The sequence below is a fragment of the Budorcas taxicolor genome, chromosome 11 (genome assembly GCF_023091745.1).
Source record: "Budorcas taxicolor isolate Tak-1 chromosome 11, Takin1.1, whole genome shotgun sequence".
In the NCBI taxonomy this organism is placed as follows: domain Eukaryota; kingdom Metazoa; phylum Chordata; class Mammalia; order Artiodactyla; family Bovidae; genus Budorcas; species Budorcas taxicolor.
Window position 1 is genome coordinate 138,280,719 of NC_068920.1, and position 25,910 is coordinate 138,306,628.

The 25,910-nt window shown below is 43.1% G+C and overlaps 1 protein-coding gene across 1 annotated transcript; it reads left to right on the forward strand.

Annotated features, from left to right (window-relative positions):
- Positions 1-7,835: 7,835 nt before the first annotated feature.
- On the forward strand, positions 7,836-24,436 carry MATN3 (matrilin 3). The gene is made up of 8 exons (XM_052648271.1): positions 7,836-8,049; positions 12,527-13,093; positions 15,904-16,029; positions 16,792-16,917; positions 17,577-17,702; positions 21,009-21,134; positions 21,710-21,820; positions 24,381-24,436. Exons 1-8 carry the CDS (start codon positions 7,836-7,838, stop codon positions 24,434-24,436), a joined length of 1,452 nt encoding a protein of 483 aa, XP_052504231.1.
- Positions 24,437-25,910: the final 1,474 nt, after the last annotated feature.

The following is a 25,910-nucleotide window of genomic DNA, read 5'->3' on the forward strand; positions in this document are numbered from 1 at the left end:
TATAGCAGTTAGTTCAATGACTTACACAAACTGGAGGTGCTGGGGGTGGGGTGCAGTGGGATGGTCACTGAATGAAACAATTTGTCTCCACAAAATTTTCACTGGTAATAGATTATTTTTAGTATAAATTTCAGTTAGTTCAGTCGCTCAGTTGTGTCTGACTGTGCAACCCCATGGACTGCAGCGTGCCAGGCCTCCCTGTCCCTCACCAACTCCCAGAGTTTACTCAAACTCATGTCCATTGAGTCAGTGATGCCATCCAACCATCTCATCCTCTGTCATCCCCTTCTCTCACCTTCCAGTCTTTTGCAGCATCAGGGTCTTTTCAAATGAGTCAGTGCTTTGCATCAGGTGGCCAAACTATTGGAGTTTGAGCTTCAACATCAGTCCTTCCAATGAATATTCAGGACTGATTTCCTTTAGGATGGACTGGTTGGATCTCCTTGCTGTCCAAGGGACTCCCAAGAGTCTTCTCCAACACCACAGTGCAAAAGCATCAGTTCTTTGGCACTCAGCTTGCTTTATAGTCCGGCTCTCACATCTATACATGACCACTGGAAAAACCATAGCCTTGACTAGACGGACCTTTGTCGGCAAAGTAATGTCTCTGATTTTTAATATGCTGTCTAGGTTGGTCATAACTTTTCTTCCAGGGAGCAAGCATCTCATGGCTTCAAATTTCATGGCTATAAATTTGGTATCATCTAAATGTGGGACACACCATACTTGCATTTAATTTTTAAAAAAGATTATTTTGCGCTGTGCTGGGTCTTTGTTGCTGTCCACAGGCTTCCTCTTGTTTTGGCAAGCTGGGACTACTCTTTGTTGTGGTGCTCAAGTGTCTCATTGCAGTGGCTTCTCTTGCAGAGCACCGGCTCTAGGGCTTTAGTAGTTGGAACCCACAGGCCTAGCAGTTGCGGCTTGCAGGCTCTAGAGCTTGGAGCTCAGTAGTTATGGCACATGGGCTTAACTGTTCCAAGGCACGTGGGATCTTCTCTGACCAGGGATTGAACCCCTGTCCCCTGCATTGCAAGGCAGAGTTAACCACTGAACCACCAAGGAAGCCCCCATCCTACATTCAAAGGGTCTTAAAAATGAGACCAAGAAACTTCCAATTGATAACTGTACATTTTATTCCTTCTGTTAGATGGTGTACCAATCGCCCTGTTTTCCAATCTGTGACTAATTTGTTTGGTCATCATGGAACTTGCTTCTAAGTCTAATCGTTCCAATGTTCCTTGTAGGCAAACACTAAGTTTTCAGGCCTCCTTTTGCTGAGAGAAGGAATATGTTATAAATAAGCCCAAGGGTTGACTGAAAGAAAAAGTCGTAATTTTGCTTTTCTGAGGTTGCTTTGTTTTTTTTTAGTAAAGTCATGAGTTTTAAGTATGAGAAAATAATTTATGAGCAGGAGAATGTTGCCACCTAACATGGAATAAGGACACATGAGGGGCAGAATGGTGGAATGAGCACAGGATCTGGAGTCAGAAGGTTGAAATTCAATTCCTCGTGTCACCAAGCTATTACTCTCTCATCTTGGGAAACTTAGCTGGGATCTGAGCTTCAGTTTCTGCATGTGTAAAATCAAGAAAATGCAAATTCCTGGCCTATGGACTTCTTGGAGTTGTTCTTAGGATCAAGTGAGGTAACAGACATGGAAAGGTTGGCAGTTATAAAGCACTGTGCAAATATCATGAGGGGCTGTGTTGAGCAAGGAATGGGTAAAGGAAGGCCTGAAGAGGAAGTGTTTGACCTGGAAACCAGAAAAAGAGTAACTGTTTTCTGGTTTGTTAAATAGGAGTTCTGTATCTGTCATCATTCAGTTAGGTAGCTCAAAATCCAAGCAACCTAACAAGGCATCAGGAAAGCTGATTTATATTCCTGGCCCTCCCATCAGTTAAATGAAATTAGTAAATAACTCTTTGCAAACAAGTGACTGCCCAGATTCCATCTTTCTCTGACCTTCTCTGACTTTTTTTTTTTCCCAACAGTTAATTATCTTTTAAAGAGAAAAATAATTTTAAAACTTCCATATATACCCATTTAGTTATCATTTCTAGTGCTCTTCATTCCATTCATAGGTACACATTTCAATTTGTTATCATTCTTCAGCCAGAGGACATGTGTTACTTTTTTCTGTTTTTTTTTTTTTTTTTTTGCCAGCATGGTTCTGCTGCTGCTGAATTCTTTTGGCTTTTGCATGTCTGAAAATGTCTTTAATTTATTTCTGTTTTCAAAAGCTATTTTCCCAGGGTATGGAATTCTAGGTTGTCAGGTTTTTTTTTTTCACTTGGGACTTTAAAGATGTGGCTGCACTGTCTTTCTGGACACATAGTTTCCACTGAGAAAATTGCTGTCTTCCTTAACTTTGTTCTTCTGTATGGAAAGCCTCTCTCTTTTTTTTTTTTTCCTTCAGGTAATTAAAAGTTTTTCTCTATCACTGATTTTGAGCAATTTGTTTACGATGTTCCTTGATTGTACATTTTTTTTTTACATTATGTACATTTTTTTATGTTGTGTGTTTTTTTTAAACTTTTTATTTTGTATTGCTGCTGCTAAGTCACTTCAGTCGTGTCCAACTCTGTGTGACCCCACAGACAGCAGCCCACCAGGCTCCCCTGTCCCTGGGATTCTCCAGGCAAGAGCACTGGAGTGGGTTGACATTTCCTTCTCCAATGCATGAAAGCGAAAAGTGAAAGTGAAATTGCTCAGTCGTGTCCGACCCTCAGCGACCCCATGGACTGCAGCCTACCAGGCTCCTCCGTCCATGGGATTTTCCAGGCAAGAGTACTGGAGTGGGGGTGCCATTGCTTTCTCCATTATTTTGTGTTGGGGTATAGCTAATCAGCAATGTTGTAGTTTCAGGTGAACAGTGAAGGGACTCAGCAATACATATACATGGATATACATGTATCCATCCTCCCCCAAACTCTACTCCCATCCAAGCTGGCACACAACATTGAGCAGAATTCCACGTGCTATGCAATAGGTCTTTGTTGGTTATCCGTTTTAAATATAGCAGGGTGTACATGACCTTTCCAAAATGCCTAACTATTCCTTGTGTGTGTTTCTTGTGGTTAGGGTTCATTGACCTTGGATCTGTGGGTTTATAGCTTTCATCAAGTTTGGAAACTTTTTCAGCCATTATTTCTTCAAAGATTTCTTCTTGTCTTCCCTTCCCTGTCCTTTGAGGATGATATCTGGTTGGAAAGATAAGAGTAGACTTCCTATAGTGATGTGATTTGAGATAAGCCTTGAAAATTGGACATATATGAACCAGTGAAAAAGTTGGCTTAAAGCTCAACATTCAGAAAACTAATATCATGGCATCTGGTCCCATCACTTCATGGGAAATGGATAGGGAAACAATGGAAACAGTGGCAGACTTTATTTTTTTGGGCTCCAAAATCACTGCAGATGGTGACTGCAGCCATGAAATTTTTAAAAAGATGCTTACTCCTTGGAAGAAAAGTTATGACCAACCGAGATAGCATATTGAAAAGCAGAGACATTACTTTGCCGACTAAGGTCCATCTAGTCAAGGCTATGGTTTTTCTGTGGTCATGTATGGATGCCAGAGTTGGACTGTGAAGAAAGCTGAGTGCCGAAGAATTGATGCTTTTGAACTGTGGTGTTGGAGAAGACTCTTGAGAGTCCCTTGGATTGCAAGGGGATCCAACCAGTCCATTCTGAAGGAGATCAACGCTGGGATTTCTTTGGAGGGAATGATGCTGAAGCTGAAACTCCAGTACTTTGGCCACCTGATGCAAAGAGTTGACTCATTGGAAAAGACTCTGATGCTGGGAAAGATTGAAGGCAGGAGGAGAAGGGGACGACAGAGGATGAGATGGCTGGGTGGCATCACTGAGTCGATGGACGTGAGTCTGGGTGAACTCTGGGAGTTGGTGATGGACAGGGAGGCCTGGCGTGCTGCGATTCATGGGGTCACAAAGAGTTGGACACGACTGAGCGATTGAACTGAACTGAACCGGTGAAGATGTGGGATAGATGACTTGATAACTTATTTAACACAAAAAGCTCAAGACAGGGAAGTGGACACCAAGCCTTCATGTCTGTGTGGCTGGAAGGATCACAGTATCACTAGCAGAAATGAGAATAAAGGAGAGGAAATTCATTAAAGAGGAGAGGATAAGTTCACTCTTGGAAATGCTTGAGCTTGGGGTACTTTTGTAATTTGTGAATAGAGAGTACCACAGGCAGGGTAATTGATGGAGTTCTACTTCCCAGGAGCAGGATTAGGACAAGAGACCCAGATTTTGGAGTTTCCCTGGTGGCTCAGATGGTAAAGAATCCACCTGCAATTTGGGAGACCTGGGTTCGATCCTTGGGTTAGGAAGATCCCCTGGAGGAGGGCATGGCTACTCATTCCAGTATTCCTGTCTGAAGAATCCCCATGGACAGAAGAGCCTGGTGGGCTACAGTCCATGGGGTTGCAAGGAGTTGGACATGACTGAACGACTAGGCACAGCACCAGAGAAGTGATAGCTGAAACCACATCAGATGAAATTCCCGACATAGATCCTACATAACCAAAGCAGCCCTGGTCATTCAGATTTTCCACCCCAGCTGTTTATTCTAGGGAAAGAAATAAATCATCACAAATCTGTCATCTGGCTCTTCCATCACCCCTCTTTCCCCTTTATCTCAAGACCAGCATATTCCAGACTGAGGCTGCCCCTTAAGTTTGAGTGCCGGAATGAAGATGAAGATCTATGAAAGACACATAACAGAGCAAGAAGTCAATTTTTGTTGCTAGAAGACCCTGAGGTTTTGGAGTCATTCATTACCAGAGCATAACCGAGCTAGAGTGGAGTGATAAAGAAACAGTTTCTTAGAACTGTAAAAACAACAGAGCAGTAGTAAAGTGAGTTTTTAAAGGAAGCTACCCATAATTTACTCCCTAAGCTAACCATAGGTTTACTCTCTACATATGCCTACCTGCAAATGTGCTGAAACAGACCATTACAGTTCATGTTGCTTCTCCCCCTGCATTTCTTCAGAGAAGGAGCCTGTGGTGGAGGAACACCAACTCCCCCGCTAGAGGAGGCCAGAGGAAGGGCCTGTCTGCAGAGCCCTTGCCTAGCACAGAGCCGCTCTTGTCAGGCAGTGGAGTGAAACGGAGCGAAGCCATTTCCTCAGCATCCTTTGACTCTTGGAAAAAGTACTGCCAGGTTATTTCTTCTGACAAATAATCTATCATGCCTATTTACTATCCTGCCAAGGTAGGGCTAAATATTAGCCCTGTTCGTGAACTTTTCTTAATATTTCCTGAAATCCTGGTCCCACTGTAGACTATAAACCTGCACACAGTGATGAAGAATTTAAAGCAATTCAGCAGTGAACAATGCAGGCATCAGCTCTGTGCTCCTGGAGCCTACAGTTGAGTGGGGTATAGAAATAAATACACTATATATACATATACTGGAGAAGGCAATGGCACCCCACTCCAGTACTCTTGCCTGAAAACTCCCATGGACGGAGGAGCCTGGTAGGCTGCAGTCCATGGGGTCGCTAAGAGTCGGACATGATTAAGCGACTTCACTTTCAGTTTTCCCTCCCATGCATTGGAGAAGGAAATGGCAACCCCCTCCAGTGTTCTCGCCTGGAGAATCCCAGGGATGGGGGAGCCTGGTGGGCTGCTGTCTATGGTGTCGCACAGAGTAAGACACAACTGAAGTGACTTAGCAGCAGCAGCGTATACATGTATATATAGTGAGTGAAGTGAGTGAAAGTGCTCAGTCGTGTCTGACTCTTTGCGACCCCGTAGACTATACAGTCCATGGAATTCTCCAGGCCAGAATACTGGAGTGGGTAGCCTTTCCCTTCTCCAGGGGATCTTCCCAACCCAGGGATCGAACCCAGGTCTCCTGCATTGCAGGCAGATTCTTTATCAGCTGAGCTATACACTTTATATATATGTGAAATACACAGATATTGATACTGTATATATGTGTGTATATATACAGTATATATATGTACTGTATATATGAAACACAGGTATTGATACCATAATAAATTGGAAAGGAAGAAAGAGTAGGAAAGAATCTAATTAAAACTGTTTTTCAAACTGCTGACTGGGAAACAGTGAATCATGAACTCTGTTTAGATGTTTATGACCAGATCTTTTTTTAAAAAAATGAAACAGAACTGAATGGACATGAATAAAGCAGATTAATTAGAGTGTGTCACATGTGGTAATGGCAAATACTGTTTCAGGAAACTGCTATTTCTGTTGTACATAACCCTACTGGATATTTATGTTGCTCTCAGATTATGATATAAAATGTAGCTGTTACAGTGGATAGTTGGGCTTCCCTGGTGGCTCAGTTGGTAAAGAATCCTCCTGCAATGCAGGAGACTGGGGTTTGATCCTTGGGTCAGGAAGATGCCCTGGAGAAGGAAATGGCAACCCACAGTCCATGGGGTCGCAAGAGAGACACAACATGGTGACTAAACCACCACTGACACAGTGGATAGTGGTAAAAATAAGTCTGAAAAAACTAAGATACAGGGATGTTGCCGTGCCAAGGCCACAAGGTGGGAACAAGCTTGGCATCCTCCAGGACAAGGGGAAAGCCTAGTGTGGTTGATGCATGGAGAGAAGAGTACAGCTTCAGATGTGGTCAGTGTGGTCGAGGAGGTGGCCACACAAAGGAGTTTGGAGTTTACTGGAAGTGAAGTTGCAAGGTTTAAGAAGTGATCTTAAGGTTACTATGTGGAGTGTAGATATTAAAAGGCAGTAGTATGAAAGTAGGAAGACCACACAGGATCTGTTGGGACTCACGTTCTTTGCCGTGTTTTACCATCCAGCTCAGCAGTAACCTGCTTTTGGAATCCTTCCTGGTTTCCTCAGGCAGAGCCAGTCTCTCCTTGACCTCAGTGTATTTCCTTAGACAGGTACACCATTGATGCTTCTGTCTCTACCCATGGGCTACGAGTTCCCGGAGGGTCCCCTGGGTGGCCTCCAGCCCTGTGGTGCCAACACCGTCACCCCTGGGGGAGGAAGTGGGATGGAGGGAGAGCCTTTGAAGCCTGTGGTACAGGCTGTCCTTCCAGCTCACAGAGGGCTCTCTGGGGAAGGTATGTTTGACTTTCTATTCCTGGTAATATAAGTTCAGATCTTTAGGATGTTTGAAGTTAGGATGAAAGTATTTCTATTCACGCTGCTAGAATCTGAGTTCTATTTTTTTTTTTTTTTTAAGGAGAGCCCACAGCAAAACTTGGGTTCCCTGGCTGGGGAAAAAAATGTAGTTGTGAGGAGCGAGGGGAAACTCTGAGGTGGGCAAACCTGGATGGAGCTGGACCGTAAAGACTGGGCCTCCTAAACTGGGAGCCTGGGGGTCAGGAGGGCGAGTTGGGGGTCGACCAGGCCCCAGGTGTACGGCCGGGCAGAAATTTCGAGAGGGGCAGAACCCGGCCAAGAGGCAGCGGGCCAAGCCCACCCAGACGAGACCGGAGAGGCGGCGAGCCGGGGTCGGGCACCGCGCCGCTGGCCGACGGGCCCCAGACATTCCAGGTCCGCCGCGGGCATGCCCTGGACCAGGCGGCCCGCTGCCCTGGACCAGGCGGCCCGCAGCCATGGACAGGTTCGCGGGCGGGGCCTAGGCCGAGGGGCGGGGCCTAGGCCGAGGGGAGGGAGGACCCCAGGCTGCGGGGGCGGGGCTCAGGGCTGCAGGGGCGGGGCCCACGGCCGCGGGACCTTTAAATTGGCCGCCCGGGCTCCGAGCACCCGCCCGCCACTGACCCAGCCACCGGGCGACCAGCCACCGGGCGACGAGCCGCCGACGGACACGGGCAGCAGCGCGAAGCCCACCATGCCGCGCCACCTCCCGGGACTGCTTCTCCTGCTCTGGCCTCTGCTGCTGCTGCCACCACTCCCCGCCGCCCCCAGCCCCATGGCCCGCCCGGGCTTACGCAGGCTGGGGACCCGCGGCCCAGGGGGCAGCCCCGGACGCCGCCCGGCTCCGGGCGCCCCCGCCAGCGTGCCCTACTCCGGGACCGGGCAGCCCGGCGGGGTCCGCGGCGCAGGTACATGGCTTGGGCGGGAACGGGAGAGGGATCCCAGACCGAGAGAGACAGGAAAGGGTCCTAGGGAAGGACACTCGCCTGGAGCGAGGGAGATCCTGGACCAGGGCCCGGCGGGCTGGATGGGTGGGCAGGCGAATCTGGAGCCAAATAAGGAAAATCCTTGGTCACCCACCAAGTATTCCTTTCACCCCAGCCTAAGCCAGACGTGGTGCAGGAGAAAGATCCCCTCCTCTGCAGAATAAATCCTATGCGGAAACTGAGGTCCAGAGGAGGGAAGGGAGATGCCCAAGGTCCCTCATAGCCAGGGCTAGACTTCCCTTCTCCTGAAGCTCAGACTCCAGCAACTGCCCCCTGAGACTTGGGCAGAGAGGATGGGGCAGCTATGGGTGCCTCACAGCTCTCTGTCCCAGACCCCACCTCTTGTTCAGCTTAGTAAACCTCCCCTGAAATTCTGCTTTCAGTTCTCTGGCTGATTGTGCCCCAACCCCAACCTGTGCTCTCTTACATGCTCAAACATCCAGGACACTTTGGGTCTTTGGTGAACAATCACAATTCACTTGTGGGTCAGTTGTTGATTCTTGGGGCAGAGGAAACCTCCTAGAGAGCAGAGTTGGAAGGTGATCCAACACAGCCCCTGACAGCACATACAGGGTAGCTGAGCCTTGTCAAGTTGTGAGAATCCAGCGAATCAGGGTCAGAGCCAGGAATAAAGCTCGGGGTTCAGATATCCCAAGTGTGGGTCTTTCCACTGCTTCAAGCCACCAAGCTCTTAGTGTGGTTTACATAAGATTTTTTATCTTTATTACCAAAAAGTCCAGCATCAGAGTTGTTAAAGTCTGGCTTTAAAGAGAGGCGGCACCAAACCATTATCTGGATGTCTAGTCTCATCCAGCCAGTGATGCTTCATGCCCCAGGTTGATTTGTGTTGTCCACCCCTAATGCACCTTTTGAGTAATGTTGAGGAAGAAAAGGAGAAGGCAATGGCACCCCACTCCAGTACTCTTGCCTGGAAAATCCCATGGATGGAGGAGCCTGGTAGGCTGCAGTCCATGGGATTGCTAAGAGTCGGACACGACTGAGCGACTTCACTTTGACTTTTCAGTTTCATGCACTGGAGAAGGAAATGGCAACCCACTCCAGTATTCTTGCCTAGAGAATCCCAGGGGTGGGGGAGCCTGGTGGGCTGCCGTCTATGGGGTCGCACAGAGTTGGACACGACTGAAGCGACTTAGCAGCAGCAGCAGCAGAGGGAAAACACAAAGGATTCTTTCCTGCATCAGCTCCAGTGGGCTGGATTTGCTACGGCAAGAGACAGGGACTGCCAGGGTTCACAGTGGTTATATACAGCCCGACCAGTGGGTTGCTTCAGGTCAAGAATGAGGATAGGGAAGAAGTCTTTCTCCCAGAGGTTATTTTACCTCTCCTGATCCACATTCCTTGGGGAAGAGACTAGAGAGAGAAGGAAGGATTTCTCATGGGGTGGTCAATGTTCCCCTGAGCAGCACTGGTCCTTTATTACTTGAAATAAAAGCCAATATTAAATGATAATTCTTTAATAAGCACCACATTCCACTCTTTTTCGAATTCTCTCCTTTTTGCATCCAGAAATTGCTAGGCTTTGCTATGGACTTTTATTTCTAGCAGAATTCCCAGAAATTGACAATTATTGTGAGTAAGGAAACATTTTTGGAAATTCAGATTCTCATTTTCTTGATTTCTGAGAATCAAAGTGCTGTTATCTAGAAAAGGGGAGTGAGATTCAAAAACAATGAATGTAAAGGGGGTCTGAATCAGGAAGTAAGCAGATGCTCACAGAACGTCCTGCCAGGCCCGCTGTATTTTCTATTCTTGCTGTAATAAACTACCATGAATTTAGTGGCTTAAAACAGCACACATTTACTGTCTACAAGTTCTGTATCAGAAGTCACAGAAGTCTGACACTAGACTCTCTGAACTAAAAGTAAGGTATCAGCAGGGCTGCTTTCCTTTTGGAAAGATCTTAGAGGAGAATCCATTTCTTTGCCTTTTTCACCATATAGAGGTGACCCTCATTCCTTGGCTCATGACATTTTCCCTCCATTTTCAAAGCCATCAAAGGCAGGATGAGTCCTCACATGTCATCTCCCAGATCTCCTCTTCTGCCTCCCTATTCAACTTTTAGGAGCCTTTGTAATTATATTGGATCCACCAGGATAACCACCCCATCTCAAATCTTCAACGTAATCACACTTGCAGAGTCTCATTTACCTTGTAAATAAATGTACTTACAGGTTCTGGGAATTAGGTCATGGACATCTGTGAGGGGAGGGCATTATCTTATCCTGCCCGCTACACCCCTGTAACCCCCATAGATGATTCCCTGCGAAAAATCAAGTGAAGAAGGAAAGGAATCCTGCACATTTACTTGCAAGAACGTAACCTCAACATGAGTAAAGACACCATTTGGATGTTAGAGACAACACTGTCAGATATGGGGTTCATATCATATGTAGTTTTCCTTTTATTCAAATTATGCAAATACAGCCAGATCCATCTCCTGGAAAGATTTTCTTCTTTGCTCTCAATGCATGGTAATCAGGGATGAAATGAAATTCTGGAGGTTTTTTTTTTTTTTAAAGAATTAACTCCTTTTGACTTAGCTAAATACATGACGTGTAGCATATTCAGACTGATGGCTCAACGTCACCAAGCAAGATATTTACTAGGTACTTGAGATAATATTAATTTTGGTGGCAGAAAATGTTGCTTTAGAGAGGCAATCATGAAATGAAAAGTCCCTTTGGGCTGGGAGTCTGGAAACCTGGAGTCCAGTCTCTATTCTACCACTTTCTAGTCTACACCTCCCTGTACAGGGTATAAAAGCAACTCTCACTTGCATCTCTAACTTCGAAAGGTTGTTGGGTTGAGATTCTGTGATATTAAAGTGTTATTAAAAGTAGGATTTATTTATTGTCTTAATACCTCTAGGAATCAGGCTAAAATCAAGAGGATACTTACCAGTTTTTTTTTTTTTTTTAAACTATATGGAGGCATAATTCCTATTGCAGACAGGGCTTTTTCTGTCATCAACTGCTTAGCTAGGAATTTAATTTTGAATAAATAAATACCTACACCTTTTCCCCTTACACACTGAGTAAATTGCTCTGTTAGAGTTTCATCAATTTCCAGCCAGCCTCCTATTAGGAAAGGAAAGAACCCTGAGTGACATTTCATGCCAAAGGATCTCATTTTGATTCAGGGCTTGGGTGTGTGTGTGTGTGTGTGTGTGTGTGTGTGTGTGTGTGTGTGTGTATTTTGGGAAAGAAGGAGGAATGGCTGCTCTCTTGGATTTGATTTGGGTGGCTAGGAGAGGGAGGAGTATAGAATGAGATTAGAGGGGGAAAGGATAAGAAGGATGTGCTGAAAACAAAACTGTATTGTGTCTCTAAAATGTGCTAGGTCCTTTTGTGTGGGAACAATACATGTTCCTTGAGGGCAGGTAATCTGGCTTATTATTATTATTATTTTTGTAGCCCCTTGGTTTAATACACAGTGAAAGTGAAGTTGCTCAGTTGTGTCCAACTCTTTGCGACCTCATGGACTGTAGCCTACCAGCTTCTCAATCCATGGAATTTTCCAGGCAAGAGTACTGGAGTGGGTTGCCATTTCCTTCTCCAGGGCATCTTCCCAACCCAGGGGTCGAACCCAGGTCTCTTGCATTGCAGGCAGACGCTTTACCATAAAAAAATATTTGGAGAATGAAAAAATGAAAGAGAGATGACTAAGAGAATTTGGTGGGGGCAGTAGGATAGATACCAGGTCAAAATCTCTGCTTCTTGAAACAAGACATGCTGACGAAGATGGACCTCAATGTGGACAGATGAAGTGGTCACCCTTCTTTCTCTTTTCGAGGTTTAAACTCAGGGCTATTTGGACCTCAGAGTTCACTAAACATGAGTGAATGACCAGATGGAGGGAGAATTTAGAGCTGCTCTGGAGCAGTTTTCAGCACTTTGAAAGTGGAGAAAAAGAAGGAAGTCACCAGGAGAGCACCAGCGTGCCTCGCCTCACACTCTGCCGTTGTCTGAAGGGCTGTGAGGCTTCAGCAGGCAGTGGAGGGGGCATTGAGGCTGCCCTGAGTTCAGTTCAGACAGGGTTCAGGGATGGCCAAGGTGCCCAAGAGAGGCCTGGAGTCCATTCATTCCTGGGCATCAAGAGGAACCTTTGAACAAAACTTTAAGCAGAAGGATGAAACTTTCCAAGTGAAAAGTTCAGGACATTCAAATAGGGGAGCTCTTTGAGGAAATGTCACACCTCTGTGTGAATTCTCACTGGGGAATCCTGAAAGGCCTCAGTGCTTTCAACGTGCAAAGGGAGTGTGGTCTTGAGGAAGACAACAGGGAGTGGGGTATCTGGGGGCAAGGTCACAACATTCCCCTTCTGACTGTGGTCGGCTCACCGATTAGCCATGTATTGTTCCCCATGCCCTTCTTTGTAGGTGTTTGCAAGAGCAGGCCCTTGGACTTGGTGTTCATCATTGATAGTTCTCGTAGTGTACGGCCATTGGAGTTTACCAAAGTGAAAACCTTTGTCTCGAAAATAATCGACACTCTGGACATTGGGCCGGCGGACACGCGGGTGGCAGTGGTGAACTACGCCAGCACCGTGAAGATCGAGTTCCATCTCCAGACCCACTCGGATAAGCAGTCTCTGAAACGAGCTGTGGCGCAGATCACGCCCTTGTCTACGGGCACCATGTCAGGCCTGGCCATCCAGACGGCGATGGACGAAGCCTTCACAGTAGAGGCAGGAGCTCGAGGGCCCTCTTCCAACATCCCCAAAGTGGCCATCATCGTGACTGATGGGCGGCCCCAGGACCAGGTGAACGAGGTGGCGGAGCGGGCCCGGGCGTCCGGTATTGAGTTGTACGCTGTGGGCGTGGACCGGGCCCACATGGAGTCCCTCAAGATGATGGCCAGTGAACCCCTGGACGAGCACGTTTTCTATGTGGAGACCTATGGGGTCATTGAGAAACTTTCCTCTAGATTCCAGGAGACCTTTTGTGGTAAGTCTTTGCTTCTAGTTAGAAAAGATGTTATAGTCAGACATCATGTGTCCGAAGAAAAAGAGATTTATTCTTTTTTATTTGGTGGAAATTTTATGGAAAACTTAAATATAAGCAACGTTTTTTTGGTATGTGATGTTTTTTTTTTCTTCTTCTAAACTTAAGCATACTTTGTTGGCTTAGGAATATAGAGCTGCCTTATATATAAGTTGGTTTGGTCATAAAATCTTCCTGTTTGCATTAGAAATGTGAAGTTCTGGAAATATCCAGGGTAAATGATCCTGCTGTTCCCTGATGGGGTCAGAAAAAAATACAAATAAAAAACCAGACACCTCTCTTCTCCCCTCTGCCCACCACATTTTTTCCAGATATTTTCTTTAGTTTTACCGTCTCTAGATTTAACAGAACTCTGCTTGTTTTTTTCTCAGAAGACAGGGGCTGCATCTGTCCCTGGAAAGATTGGCTGGCTTCTTGTCCAGCATAACTGTCCATCAGAGTGTATACTTAGCAAATACTCCAGTTTTCAGATTCGGCTCATTCTCTGATTATTCCTTATGAAGGGACGGGATTAACAACCATGGAGACTAGGATTTCAGCTCACTTTTGAGATAGCAAGATGTAGGCTATTTTTTGGTTCTTTATTTTAATGTTTTAAGTTTTTAATTATTCTCCTACTGTCCTCCCTCTCCTTTCTTCCTTTAGGATGGAGTTTAAATCTGAACATGCTGATTTAATTAGAATTTTTAGCATGAATCAGTCAAACCCATGAATATGAATCCATTCAAGGCTCAGCTTTATCTTTAGTCACTGATCAGAATTTTGAATCTGTGGGACTCGAAATTTTTAATTTTTACTTTTACATTTATTTTTTGTTTTTCTTTAAAAAATTTCTATCTTCCTTTGTTTCTTTCTGTCTATATTCGTTTTTTAAAATCATTTGGGGATAATCTTTCAAAACTCTGTAAAATTATCCAAGCAGGTATGGACAAATTTCTAGTTCAGGTGAATTTTAAAGTGTAGATAACTTTTGCCATATAATTTATTCTGCATTTGTTTTCTCAATATGTGTTTATCAATCACTGATGATACAAAGATAAAGGTAATCCCTGCCTACCATCAAGCAAAAGTCTAGGGCTGGAGCTGAGACAAGCAAGTGAACCAATAATTACAGTTGTTAATTTCAAGGAGACTTTATACATAAATGAAAGTGGAACTCAGTAATCAACAGTTTGTCAGGAAATGGGAGATGAAGTCTCAGTTTGGAGCAAATTCTGACCTCATCTCAGCCAGACCTGGCAGGAGGCCTCTTGTGTTTCCTGCCTTAGGACACTGGGTCTTCTCAAGCTGTCCTTGGCTTTGGTGGCATCAGGTCGGCAGTCATTGGTTTCCCAAAAGAAAATAGCTTTCGTTCTCCCAGGAAACCCCCCCGGTATTTGTGGGTGAGAACTTTTCCATGAAGATGCTGTTCTGTGGCAAGGTTTGGCCTCAAAGCTAGCACCTGGGGTAGGGTTTGAAGGACATAAAGTAACAAGTGGTGAGTGGCCACCTTTTCATCCTGGTACAAGAGACCTGCTTGTTCTGGGGGGATCATGTCCTGTCTTTGGAAAGAAAGACTGAGGGGCAGCTGTTGTAGTCAACTGACTGGAAAGATTATTCTATGAAAAGGCCCTTCTTGGAAAAATATTAGCCTTGTCTTGTTGCCAGAACTGTGGGGGCTGGGTGAACTGCCACAGGGGTGTCAGCCTCCTCCAACAGGCTTCCTTGGTTTCTCAGAAATGACCAAATTCATGATTCTTTTGTCAAAACACGTCACTTTGGAAAAATTTGACATAAAAATGGCTCCAGGAGCAAAAGATGAGGATGCCATTTAGCTAATGTGTTGTGTTCTTCTTTTTCTTTTACCGACTCGTATATAGCAGTTGGGGCTTTCCTGGTGGCACAGATGGTAAAGAATCTGCCTGCAATGCAGGAAACCTGGGTTTGATCCTTGGGTTGGGAAGATCCCCTGGAGAAGAGAATGGCCACCCACTCCAGTGTTCTTGCCTGGAGAATCCCATGGACAGAGGAGCCTGGTGGGCTATAGTCCATGGGGTTGCAAAGAGTCAGACATGACTGAGTGACTACACTGTCACTTTCTTTTTCACTTTTCATACAACATATGAGTTTAGACTCTTTGCAGATATGAGAGTCACGTGCAGATACATTTGGGCTCAGGAACTCGTACCATATATTTAAAAGGCAGTTACCTGCATTGCTTTCCACCATTTGCACGTTCAAACATGTATTGCTGCCCAAAGAGTGAGTGGGTTCCAGGCCTAGTGAATGCCTGGGGATGAATTCTGTTTAGACTCACACTATAAAACCCTGGAAACTGGCTTCTGGTTGCAGTAGGGCAACTAGCTTGTAGAACTGCAGGAAGTACAGTATTGGTCTCTTCTTGCTGTTGGAGAGCAAAAGTCTTTTTCTCTGTCCAGGTGGATACATTGGATAAAACACTGAACTGCCTGGTTCATGTAACTGTTTGGTTTCAGCTCCAAATTCAAAAATCCCTTTCTCCTTTGAGAAACTCAACCACACGATCTATGATTTTAAATTAGTAACACTCCTAGTTACTAATTTAAACATTACTAAGAGTGGGGCAGAAATAAGCCAAGGGCAGAAAACAAATAGTCAATTTTTAGAGTGAACTAAAGATGGAATTGGAGAGGAATGTGCAGAGTGATTTTTTTTTTTTTTTTTTGACAAGAGAGGAAGTATCTGAAATGCTTCTTATGTGTTGACACTGACTGTTGTAAATTTCCTTTGCACAGCTCTGGACCCGTGTGCGCTGGGCACACATCAGTGCCAGCACGTGTGTATCAGTGATGGGGAAGGCAGGCACCACTGCGAATGCAGCCAAGGATACTCCTTGAATGCTGATAAGAAGACATGTTCAGGTGGGGCCTGCTTAAGGGACAGTGGCTGACAGGCACACGTTTGGGGACTCACTCCCCAAGACTTTGGACTGGCCTTATGCTTTTCTCCTAACTGCCTTGTGGCAGATTTACTGTTATCAACAACTTTCATTGAAAAGTACATGAGGAGGAAAGTGAGATAATACCTAAAACAATCTATTACAGTAGTTATGGCTTGTTTTAGAGAGAAGGGTTAGTAGGGAAAAAGGACAAAACTCTTAGTCTTTTGAGGTTTTGGAATTTTTCCTGGATTTTATTTAATTAAATACAAGCTACTTTTACCTCTCTGTAACCCTAGGTGCTCATGGAATCTAGAAGTGGAAGAAAACTTAGGGAGGTTCTTACTCGTCTGCTGTATGAATACTCACACACTATCGATGAAGAGTACAAATTAGGCCCATTTTGTTAGATCCTAGAAAATAGTTGAGAGGAAGAAAACTGAAGAGATCATTTAACTCAACCTGATCATTTTATAGAAAATGAAATTGAGATCTGTCTCCACTGCCCCAAGAAGGGAGAAGACTTACCCATGTCATGGGGTCTCTTAGTGAAAGAACCAAGATCAGGAAGCGAGTTCCAGCCCTCCCGTCCAGTAGGCATCCTCTTGCGTCAGACTGACCCATTTCATTAGCATTGTGTGTGTGTGTGTATGTATATGTGTGTATGTGTGCATGGATGTGTGTGATATGGTGTAAGCACCATGTTTTCCATGTGCTGGCATTTGTCCTGGTTGTCTTTTGATAGCTATTGACAAGTGTGCTCGTAACACTCATGGCTGTGAACACATCTGTGTGAACGACAGAACTGGCTCTTATCATTGTGAGTGCTACGAGGGCTATACTCTGAATGAAGATAAGAAGACGTGTTCAGGTAAGTGGGGGCAGGGGCTTTCCTGTTGCCCCGTTCTGATGCTGTTCTGAGTCAGTTGATCTCCTTTAGACTCAATTTCCTCATTTATTACAGGAGAGGACTGAGCTACCGTCCTCAAACGCGGATTCTGTGTCTTTCTGAATCTAGTATAATTAGTTCCACAACTGTTAGAACCCCTCTGATTCAGCATAAGTACAGCAAATCTAAAAGGAACGCTTTAGAAAGTACTTATGAGATACTTAGATTATAAAAGCTCAGTATAGGGGGCTTCCCTGGCAGTCCAGTGGTGAAGACCCCATGCTTCCAATGCAGTGGCTGTGGGTTCAATCCCTGGTCAGGAAACTAAGATCCCATATGCCACATGGTGAGGCCAGACAAACAAACAAACAAACAAACAAAAACCAAAAACCAACAATATAAACTCAGCATAGATTATGAAAAGGAGTAGGGGAAAATAGAAGACTAAGTATTGTGTGTGTAGGAGTTTGTTTTACTCAAATAATTTCTAGTAAGGGCAAATATTACTCTTTGATGGCTTTGAGTGGTTTCTAGTAAGTTCTCCTTTTTGGCATTGCTGGCTGCAAATAAGATTTCTACATATGGGTAAGAAAAGACCTCTCCACATTTAATTTCTTTTCTTCTGGACTTCCACTTGGCAGCTCAAGATCAGTGTGCTTTGGGCACACATGGCTGCCAGCACATTTGTGTGAATGACAGAGCCGGGTCCCACCACTGTGAGTGCTACGAGGGCTATACTCTGAATGAAGATAAGAAGACGTGTTCAGGTAAGGTCCACTCAGTAAATTCTTTCATACGGGACCTTTTCTACTGCAGTGAAACTAACTTTCAATTCACCATGAGAGAGATTCTTAAAGGTAAGGTAAGCAATTGGACTTCAGACATTCTACTGTGCTTACAGACCAAGGCACACACGGCTAGGGGGGCAATGAGCTCACTAGGTTTTGCAAACATAGCTCACTTCAGAAAATTACTGGATAATGGGCAGGGAGTGGGGGATATAAGAAAAGCTAATTGGATGTACGGTCCAGGAAAATTTTATATCTCTGAAAAGCAAATAGGAAACTTTGGAGGAAGTCAGTGGGACAGTAACTATTTGGTGTGATAGGCTGAACTGATCTTTTTCCAATTAAAACTAGGCCTGGAACTTTTCTGTAGTGTTCGACTTAAAGCTGGATCGTTTTTAGTGAAGGAGGCTTTGTAAATGACTGAATTAGACCCACACAGATCTTCCAGTAAGTTTGAAGCAAGTCCTTCCCTGACAGTTTCTAGATGATCAATCTTGGGTGAATCTGAGGCTTATGACTTGGTAAGGGAGCCCGTGCCAGAACTGCTAATCCTCATTAATTTGATTTAAACTCACTGGGAGAACAGAGTGGCATTTATAATGTAAAAGCAGTCCTCTGAGAAATTCCTAGCTCTCAAGGTGGTGTTTAATTTGGGCATAGTCAGTATCTTTTTTTTTTTTTTTTAGATTTTATGTATACTCTCCTCGTCCGTGAGGAGGTGTAATATGTGACCTTTTCAAGAGAGATTAAAGGAAGTGGCACATCACCAATCCGCCCTTTAAAAAAGAATGAGATCAATAAAACAGTACTGGAGCCCTATTTTGTTCCCAGGACTGTGCTGAGCCGTGTGGGCATGTAAGGAAACATCAGCTTCTGCCTCTGAGTTACGACAGGTTGGGTGCAAAACCAAAAAAGCGTCATTTTTTTTTTAAACATTGGAGGATAATTGCTTTACAATGTTGTGTTAGTTTCTGCTGTACAACAACGTGAATCGACCATAAGGATACATATATCACCTCCCTCTTGAGCCTCCCTCCCACTCACCTCCATCCCACCCCTTTAAGTCATCACAGAGCGCTGATCTGGGCTCCCTGTGTTATATAGCAGCTCCCCACTAGCTATCTGTTTTACCTATGGTGGTGTATATATGCCAATGCCACTATTTTGATTACTCCCGAATCAGTACCTTAAGAAAGCAGCGACTGGTAGCGAGAGTCCATACTAAGAAGAGGCTGGGGGTGGCTGAAGGGCTGGGACTGGAGGAGTGGAGGGGGCATGGGCAAGGGGAGGGGCTTGTGTCAATTTGTTGAGGTGGGTGGGACTAAGTCACAAGGGTGGGACTAAGTCCTCTGGGTGGAGAGGATTTAAGGCTGCTCTTCTCTGAAGACCTGCAAAAGGAAACAAAGTACATTTACAAGTAAACTAACAGATATTATGCAATAAAATGAACCACTTTATTAAAAAGAAATCAAAGGAGATTTTCTGTTAAGACAGACTTCAGTTAAGGCAGCAGTTCCAGGTAACGGTTCATCCACATTCTTCAGTGTCTGCTGGGTGCCATGAGCTGTTCCAGGCATTTTAGCAACAGTCACACATTTACTGCTTACAGCAAATTTACTCATAGCAACTGAGTAACTTGCTGGTGGTCACTTGGCTAATAAGTAGCAGAGCCAGGATTTGAACCCCAGCACTTGATCTGGTGGTTCGTAGTTCTCAAACACTGAGCTACACTCTCTCATGGTGCAAAGCACATGACAACAAAAGGAGATAGAAAAAGAAAGATGGAGTGGTGGGAAATCAGTATTTATATATTTTACAGCAATAATGGATGCCATACTAAAACTGGGGTGCACAACATGGGGCAGAGCCCATCTACTGGCCTGCCTTCCCCTCGCTGGGCAGTGGGAAAGCTAGTAAATTAACCGTGGGGCCCCAGATCAGGGGCTGGGGGCTGGAGGCATGTCCCCCTGTTATCTCTGGAGTTGCTGCTAAGCTGGGCTGAGGGAAAAAAAAATGCTCTGCTAGTAGGCATTTTGCTGGAAACATCTGAATTGTAGTAGTGAAGGGAATATCAGTGTGAAAGTTGGAAAGACATTGTGGTTAGATTATCTAGGGCCTTCTGTGCCATGAAAAGCTCTTTTATAGGCAGTAGTGAGCTATAGATGAAGGTGAAAGAGGAGAGTGAAAAAGCTGGCTTAAAATTCGACATTCAAAAAAACTTAGATCATGGCATCTGGACCCATCACTTCATTTCAAAGAGATGGGGAAACAATGGAAACAGTGATAAAATAAGCGGACTTTAAGAAAATCAACCCCGAATATACATTGGAAGGATTGATGCCGAGGCTGAAGCTCTAATACTTGGGCTACCTGATGCAAAGAACTGACTCATTGGAAAAGACCCTGATGCTGGGAAAGACTCAAGGCTGGAGGAAAAGGGGACGACAGAGGATGAGATGGTCGGATGGCATCACTGATTCAATGGACATGAGTTTGAGCAAGCTTTGGGAGATGGTGAAGAACAGGAAAGCCCGGCATGCTGCAGTCCATGGGGTTGCAAGGAGTCAGACACAGCTGAGTGACTGAACAACAATAGTGAGCCATGGAAAGTTTGGAAGCATGGAATGACACTGAAGAGGAGATTTAGAGGGGAACAAAGAGTTTGACTCCTGTAATGGCCGAGAAGGACCTATGTTCCCCAGGAAACCTTTGCTTCTTGTGATGTATTTGTGACAGGTAAAAAATACATTCTTATCCAACCATACACATCCTCAGCACCACCATCATCATCATTATTTTTCTCTCTCTGTGTGTGCATGAGCTCGCAGGCCATTGTTTTCTGTACCACTTTAAGCATCAGAGATAGGCCCTCGGTCAATACAGTCTTTTTTGTGCAGCATCAAATTTAACTCCATGGGTGAGTAGGTCCCTAATAATTTATTTTTGGTAATGGTGAAGATGATCTATATATAGCTGGAGAGCTTGGAGGTGTTATGGAAAGGCCAGAGGTAAGTTCTGGGATAGAATTAAGATGCAGTGCAGCCCTCCAGGATTGTGGACAGTGAAAAAAAAGAGGCAGAACCCAAAATATTTGCAAGAAATAGCAAGGAAAGGGGGAGGGATCAGGAAGAGGCTCCCTCCTTCTGAAACATGGGAGACTCTGATGACTGAAGGATTCATATGTGCCCACGTTGGGACCAAACCAAAGCTTCTTTCTCCCAGAAGTCTGTGTCGTTTCCGATTGTAATTTGTGAATATTCTCTCTCCTGCCCCAATCCTGGCCAGTTCTTAACCAGTGTGCCCTGGGCTCTCATGATTGCCAACACATCTGTGTGTATGACGGCAGTGCCTCTTATCACTGCGACTGTGACACCGGCTACACTTTGAATGAAGACAAGAAGACATGTTCAGGTAAAGATGGTCCCTTTAAGCCTCATCCATGCACTTGGACAGGAGTGAGCTTTCCTGTCTCCAAGTCTGAAGTACAGTTTTGAGTCTTGCCTCTTGGTCTGTCTTCAGGATGGAAAGTTTCTACTTTTCCACCAGGCGTCCTTCCCGCCATTGGTTTTTAAAGGAACCTCCACCCTGTTCTCCGTAGTGAACATTTTCATTTCTTAATGAAGACACAGTATCACAAGGAGATGGTCTTTTTATCTCTGCATTCTTGGCTTCTCCCTACATTGTGTTAAAACAGTTTGACTTTGTATCATGGAGAATTTCTGATCATCACAAAAGCATTGAGAACAGAACTCTCATATAACCATCACCTAGCTTTGACAATTGTAAACTTTTCCTCAACATCTCTGTTTCTTTTTTGACACATCCCATAGTCTTTCCTCCTCTTTCTGTGTGCTCTTACATCCTTTTATCTCCTAGAAAATTCACGTAGCTTAAGTCTTAAAAATAAAAGTATTGAATTGTCAGTTTCCTGATTTCCTATGATTTCTGATCAGCTGTAATGTTCTGTGTACTGTCACTGCCTCCAGCCATTGAAGAAGCACGAAGACTCATCTCCACAGAAGATGCTTGTGCCTGTGAAGCCACGCTGGCATTCCAGGATAAGGTCAACTCATATCTGCAGAGACTGAACTCGAAACATATCCTTTTTGGAAGGATTTCTGCTTCTGCTTGAAGTCAACCTAGGTCTTACAATGGACATTTGAGGACATGTCACAGGATAAGGACCTTATTCATTAAGTTTTAAGATGAACAGTAGTAATACACAGCCTTGAGTTTTTAAGAGTTCTTTTTAAATATTTTAGGAGAATGTTACATCCATATTTATTTGCATGTGAAAGCGGTGTAATTATTTTTCTAGTGCTTTTCTACAGCAATATAAGCTCCTAATTGAGCTCTAGTTAACCAGGGCTATCATCCTGATTCCTTAATAGGACTTTCTTACTCAGAATCTGTACATGTACAAGACAAGTCAGCTGATGAATGGAGTGTGATAACTCAAATGATACACAGTTGTACACTTCGTTTAGCCAGGTTGTCAAAGAGCAGGTTTCAAAATGTAACATGGTACCACCTCAGAAACTTTCAAAAGCAGTTCTTTAGTCAAAGGAGTAATTCAGGAAGAGTACTTTTTCTTAGTCCAGACGAAGTTAACAACACTGTTCCCAGGGATCTTCGAGGAGTATTCAAACTGTGATAGTTACCGAAAGAGTGTGTGCTTGCTGCTCAAAAGTCAGTAAACAAGCCAGGTTGGTGGAAAGGAAAGTTTGCTTTATTTCAGATGCCAGCAACTGGGGTGGTCAGGGGATGAGAGTTTTTATAGACAGGGCGTGGAGGGCTACATGCAGAAACAGAACAGTAATCTCTAACAGTCATCTTCAGATTGGTCCTCAGTGGTTTGACCAGCATCATCTTGGCTGTTTCAGGTACACTTAACCTTCTCTTCTGAGGTCCATTTGTTCTCTTTTCTTTGCGGCCAGTTCTCTGAATTGTGGCACCTTCCGTCTTGCCTACAGTCTCGTCATCAGGTAGTTAACTTCTTCCACCTAGTGTTTTAGTATCGATGAGACAGTTCACAGGATATGGCTCAGAATATTATAACCCTTGAGAAAGAACTGAAGGTCCCTGACTGTGCTTAATGACTATATTATTTAGTCTTTGACTGTTTTCGTTTCCAAATTTCTCACTTCTCTGATTAAGCTTATTCTTGGACTGACGTTTTCCACAGACAAAAGGCAGGCAGAGGACATGGTAAGGGGGCAAGGACCATAGGGTTCAGCGCTGTTTCAGCAGAGCTACCTCGGAGCTTGCAGAGACATTCAAGGGATGTTAGGGGACACAGAGCATTTTAGAGGAATCTGTTTCCAAATACTTCACTTCCGTACACTGATCTGCTTACAATGCAACTTGGGGTCAGCTGGCAGTTTCTTTTCCCATCTTTCACTTCAGTGCCACCAATCTCCTAACTTTACACAAGAAAGGGATATCTCTTGCTTACCCTGGATTTTAATAAGGTGAATTTCTTGGAAAGGTAAAATCTCCAGAGAGCCAAATAAAAGGACAATTCAAAATTTTTTTTCTAAGTTATTTATTTTTGGCCATCCTGAGTCTTTGTTGCTGCACACAGGCTGTCTCTAGTTGCATTGAGAGGGGGCTGTTCTTCTTTGTGGTGCACGGGCATCTCATTGCGGTGTCATCTCTTGTCGGGGAGCCTGGGCTTTAGGGTGCACAGGCTTCAGCAGTTGTGGCTGGGAGGGTCTAGAGTGTGGGCTCAATAGTTGTGGTGGGCAGGCTTAGTCGCTCTGCAGCATGTGCAAAATCCCGGACTGGGGACCAAAACCCATGTGCCCTGCATTGGTGGTGGATTCTCAACCACTGTACCAGCAGGGAAGTCCCTCAACAGTTTTTTAAATTAAGGTTTCATAAACACATCTCTCCCAATTCAGTCCATTAAGAGATACTTTTCTAATTAAAATTTACCTTTTATTTTTTAACGATTTTATCTCAAAATTTGTAATTTACTTGTTTGGATCAACTGTGTGCCCATCATAGTTGTAATGATAACTCAACCAAGGTGATTAAAAAAAATTAGAGCCTTTGGTCAAAGAAAATTAATTTAAAGGTAATCTAGACGTAAACATGTATGTGCTTGTTGTCTGTATAAAGTTTATGTCAGAAAGTGTAATAGAGTGCTCAAGAACAGATTTTCAAGATTCAAGTAGAATAAAATTCTGTGGAAGCAGCAGAAAGGAAATACAAATTTAAGGAGATATTTTATTTTAGAAGAACAATAGTAGTAATAATTCAGTATGTTATTAATATTACAAAGGATACATTGAAAAGATTGGCTTAAATTTTATTTTAAAGCATCAATATTATAATACAGCAAAGTTGCATACTTTGTTACATAAAGGTTATGAAAATTTTCATATAATTTAAATATGCACAAGATATTACTTGTCAAAATTATTTTAGGGGGCATATGAACAAAAATGCTTGAAGACCACCACTTTATATCCTGCTCTCTAAAGAACATAATATCTGAGTTTTAGACATATTAGATTTTTGGTGAGAAAATTTCACTCTTTTTGTTCCAATGAGAACTTACATTTTTCTTTTACCTGTATTGAAGTGTCTGAAAGTGTGTTTACATTTTCTAATGTCTAAAAATATGTGGTTTTGGCCTTAACAACTAGTCACTCGATGACATTTTGGAGAAGCTGCAAGCAAATGAATATGGACAAGTACATCGTTAAACTACTCAAATGTTTTACCTGAAAATAACGAGCATTTGGGGTAGTAAATACTTCGGCATACTCCAACGTTCCTGCTACTAATCTGCCGTTACAAATGCTTGAACGCTACTGAATCTTCTGGGAACCAGTATCATTTTTCTAAGGAAATAAATGTCCCTAGTTAAGTGCAAATTTTAGTGTCTGTAAGCTATGACTGTGAAATCGTTGGTAGAAAATAGAAGAAAAGTTTTCATAATTTTTTTACTTCTTTACTAATTGAACCATTTAATTTTAAAATGTTTGTATTAGTAAGATAACCATACTTAAAATGCAAACTTTTGATCTATTTTTTTTTTCTTGATATAGTATAAACTAGTCTTGTTACTTTAGAGTGTAACTTGTAGAGGGTATTTACACATAAAAGTTCATATAATTAAATTGAGATGAATATAATTTAGAACTATCTCGCTAACACTTTTTTGTTTTTTCTCATTTTTGCCAGGGTATTGTTGAAGCTGTGATCAGGGGATTGTAATACATATATCTAAATATAGTTAACACAGATTAAGTGAGCTGTTACATGCCGTTTTTAATTCATTCTGATGTTAGAGACACACACAGCTACAGACTTAGTTGTGAGTTAAGTGTTAAACTATTTACCAAGAACAACAAATTCTAAATTTACTTGTTTTACTTTAGAATCCAATCAATAAAATTATATATTTATAAATATTGCTATAACAAAATAATCTAATGTTTTTTTAAATATTAATGATAAGCCTGTTTTTTTCACTTACATATTTGATTAATTTTTTTTTCAGCTTTAAAGCTTATAACTTTTAGAAGAAAGTAGTTCTTTAAATTACAGATGATTCATTCTTTTTTGGTTTATGTTGTCTTTACTGTAATAAAAACATCAATATCTATATACTATTGTCATGTTTTTTTGACTTATATCAACTTTGCTCATGTATTTTCTTAAATTAAGCTGAATTACAATTATTTTGAAAATGAAACATTTTCTTGTCAATGAAACAATGTCATGACTCATCCTATAATTTAATCTCATGCTCTCAAAGTTAAAATTTTAAGTTCAGGTTAAATAGAAAGGTTTTGATCAAGAATATTGTGGGAGAGGGAATAAAACAGAATTACATAAACTCATATTAAATAATGATGAGGGTGCATTAAAATAAAGACCTGGAAAGAAATCCAGAAACAAAAAAACAAAAAGCTAAACTGTCAAAAGAAGAAATGAAAAATGAACACATCAAAGGCAATAAATATTATATGAAACATATAATGTTATTTGTCAACATTTTTGCAAGGATCTGACATACAGCAAGTGCTATCTTCCAAACTTATTTGAGCAAACAATCAGTTATATTAATATATCACAAAGAAATGGTATTACGGGGGAATAAATGAGAGCTCATGTACAAGAACTGTGGAAAGGTATTTAGAGACAAATTGTTAAGGATGTGGCCATCAGTAG

What these genes read in the sequence shown, in the direction of transcription:
- MATN3 (XM_052648271.1), top strand. Translation starts at nt 7,836, where the DNA reads ATGCCGCGCCACCTCCCGGGACTGCTTCTCCTGCTCTGGCCTCTGCTG. An exon ending in AGATAAGAAGACGTGTTCAG is followed by an intron (nt 17,703 to 21,008) that starts GTAAGGTCCACT and finishes AATCCTGGCCAG; the next exon opens with TTCTTAACCAGTGTGCCCTG. An exon ending in GCAGAGACTGAACTCGAAAC is followed by an intron (nt 21,821 to 24,380) that starts ATATCCTTTTTG and finishes ACAACTAGTCAC; the next exon opens with TCGATGACATTTTGGAGAAG.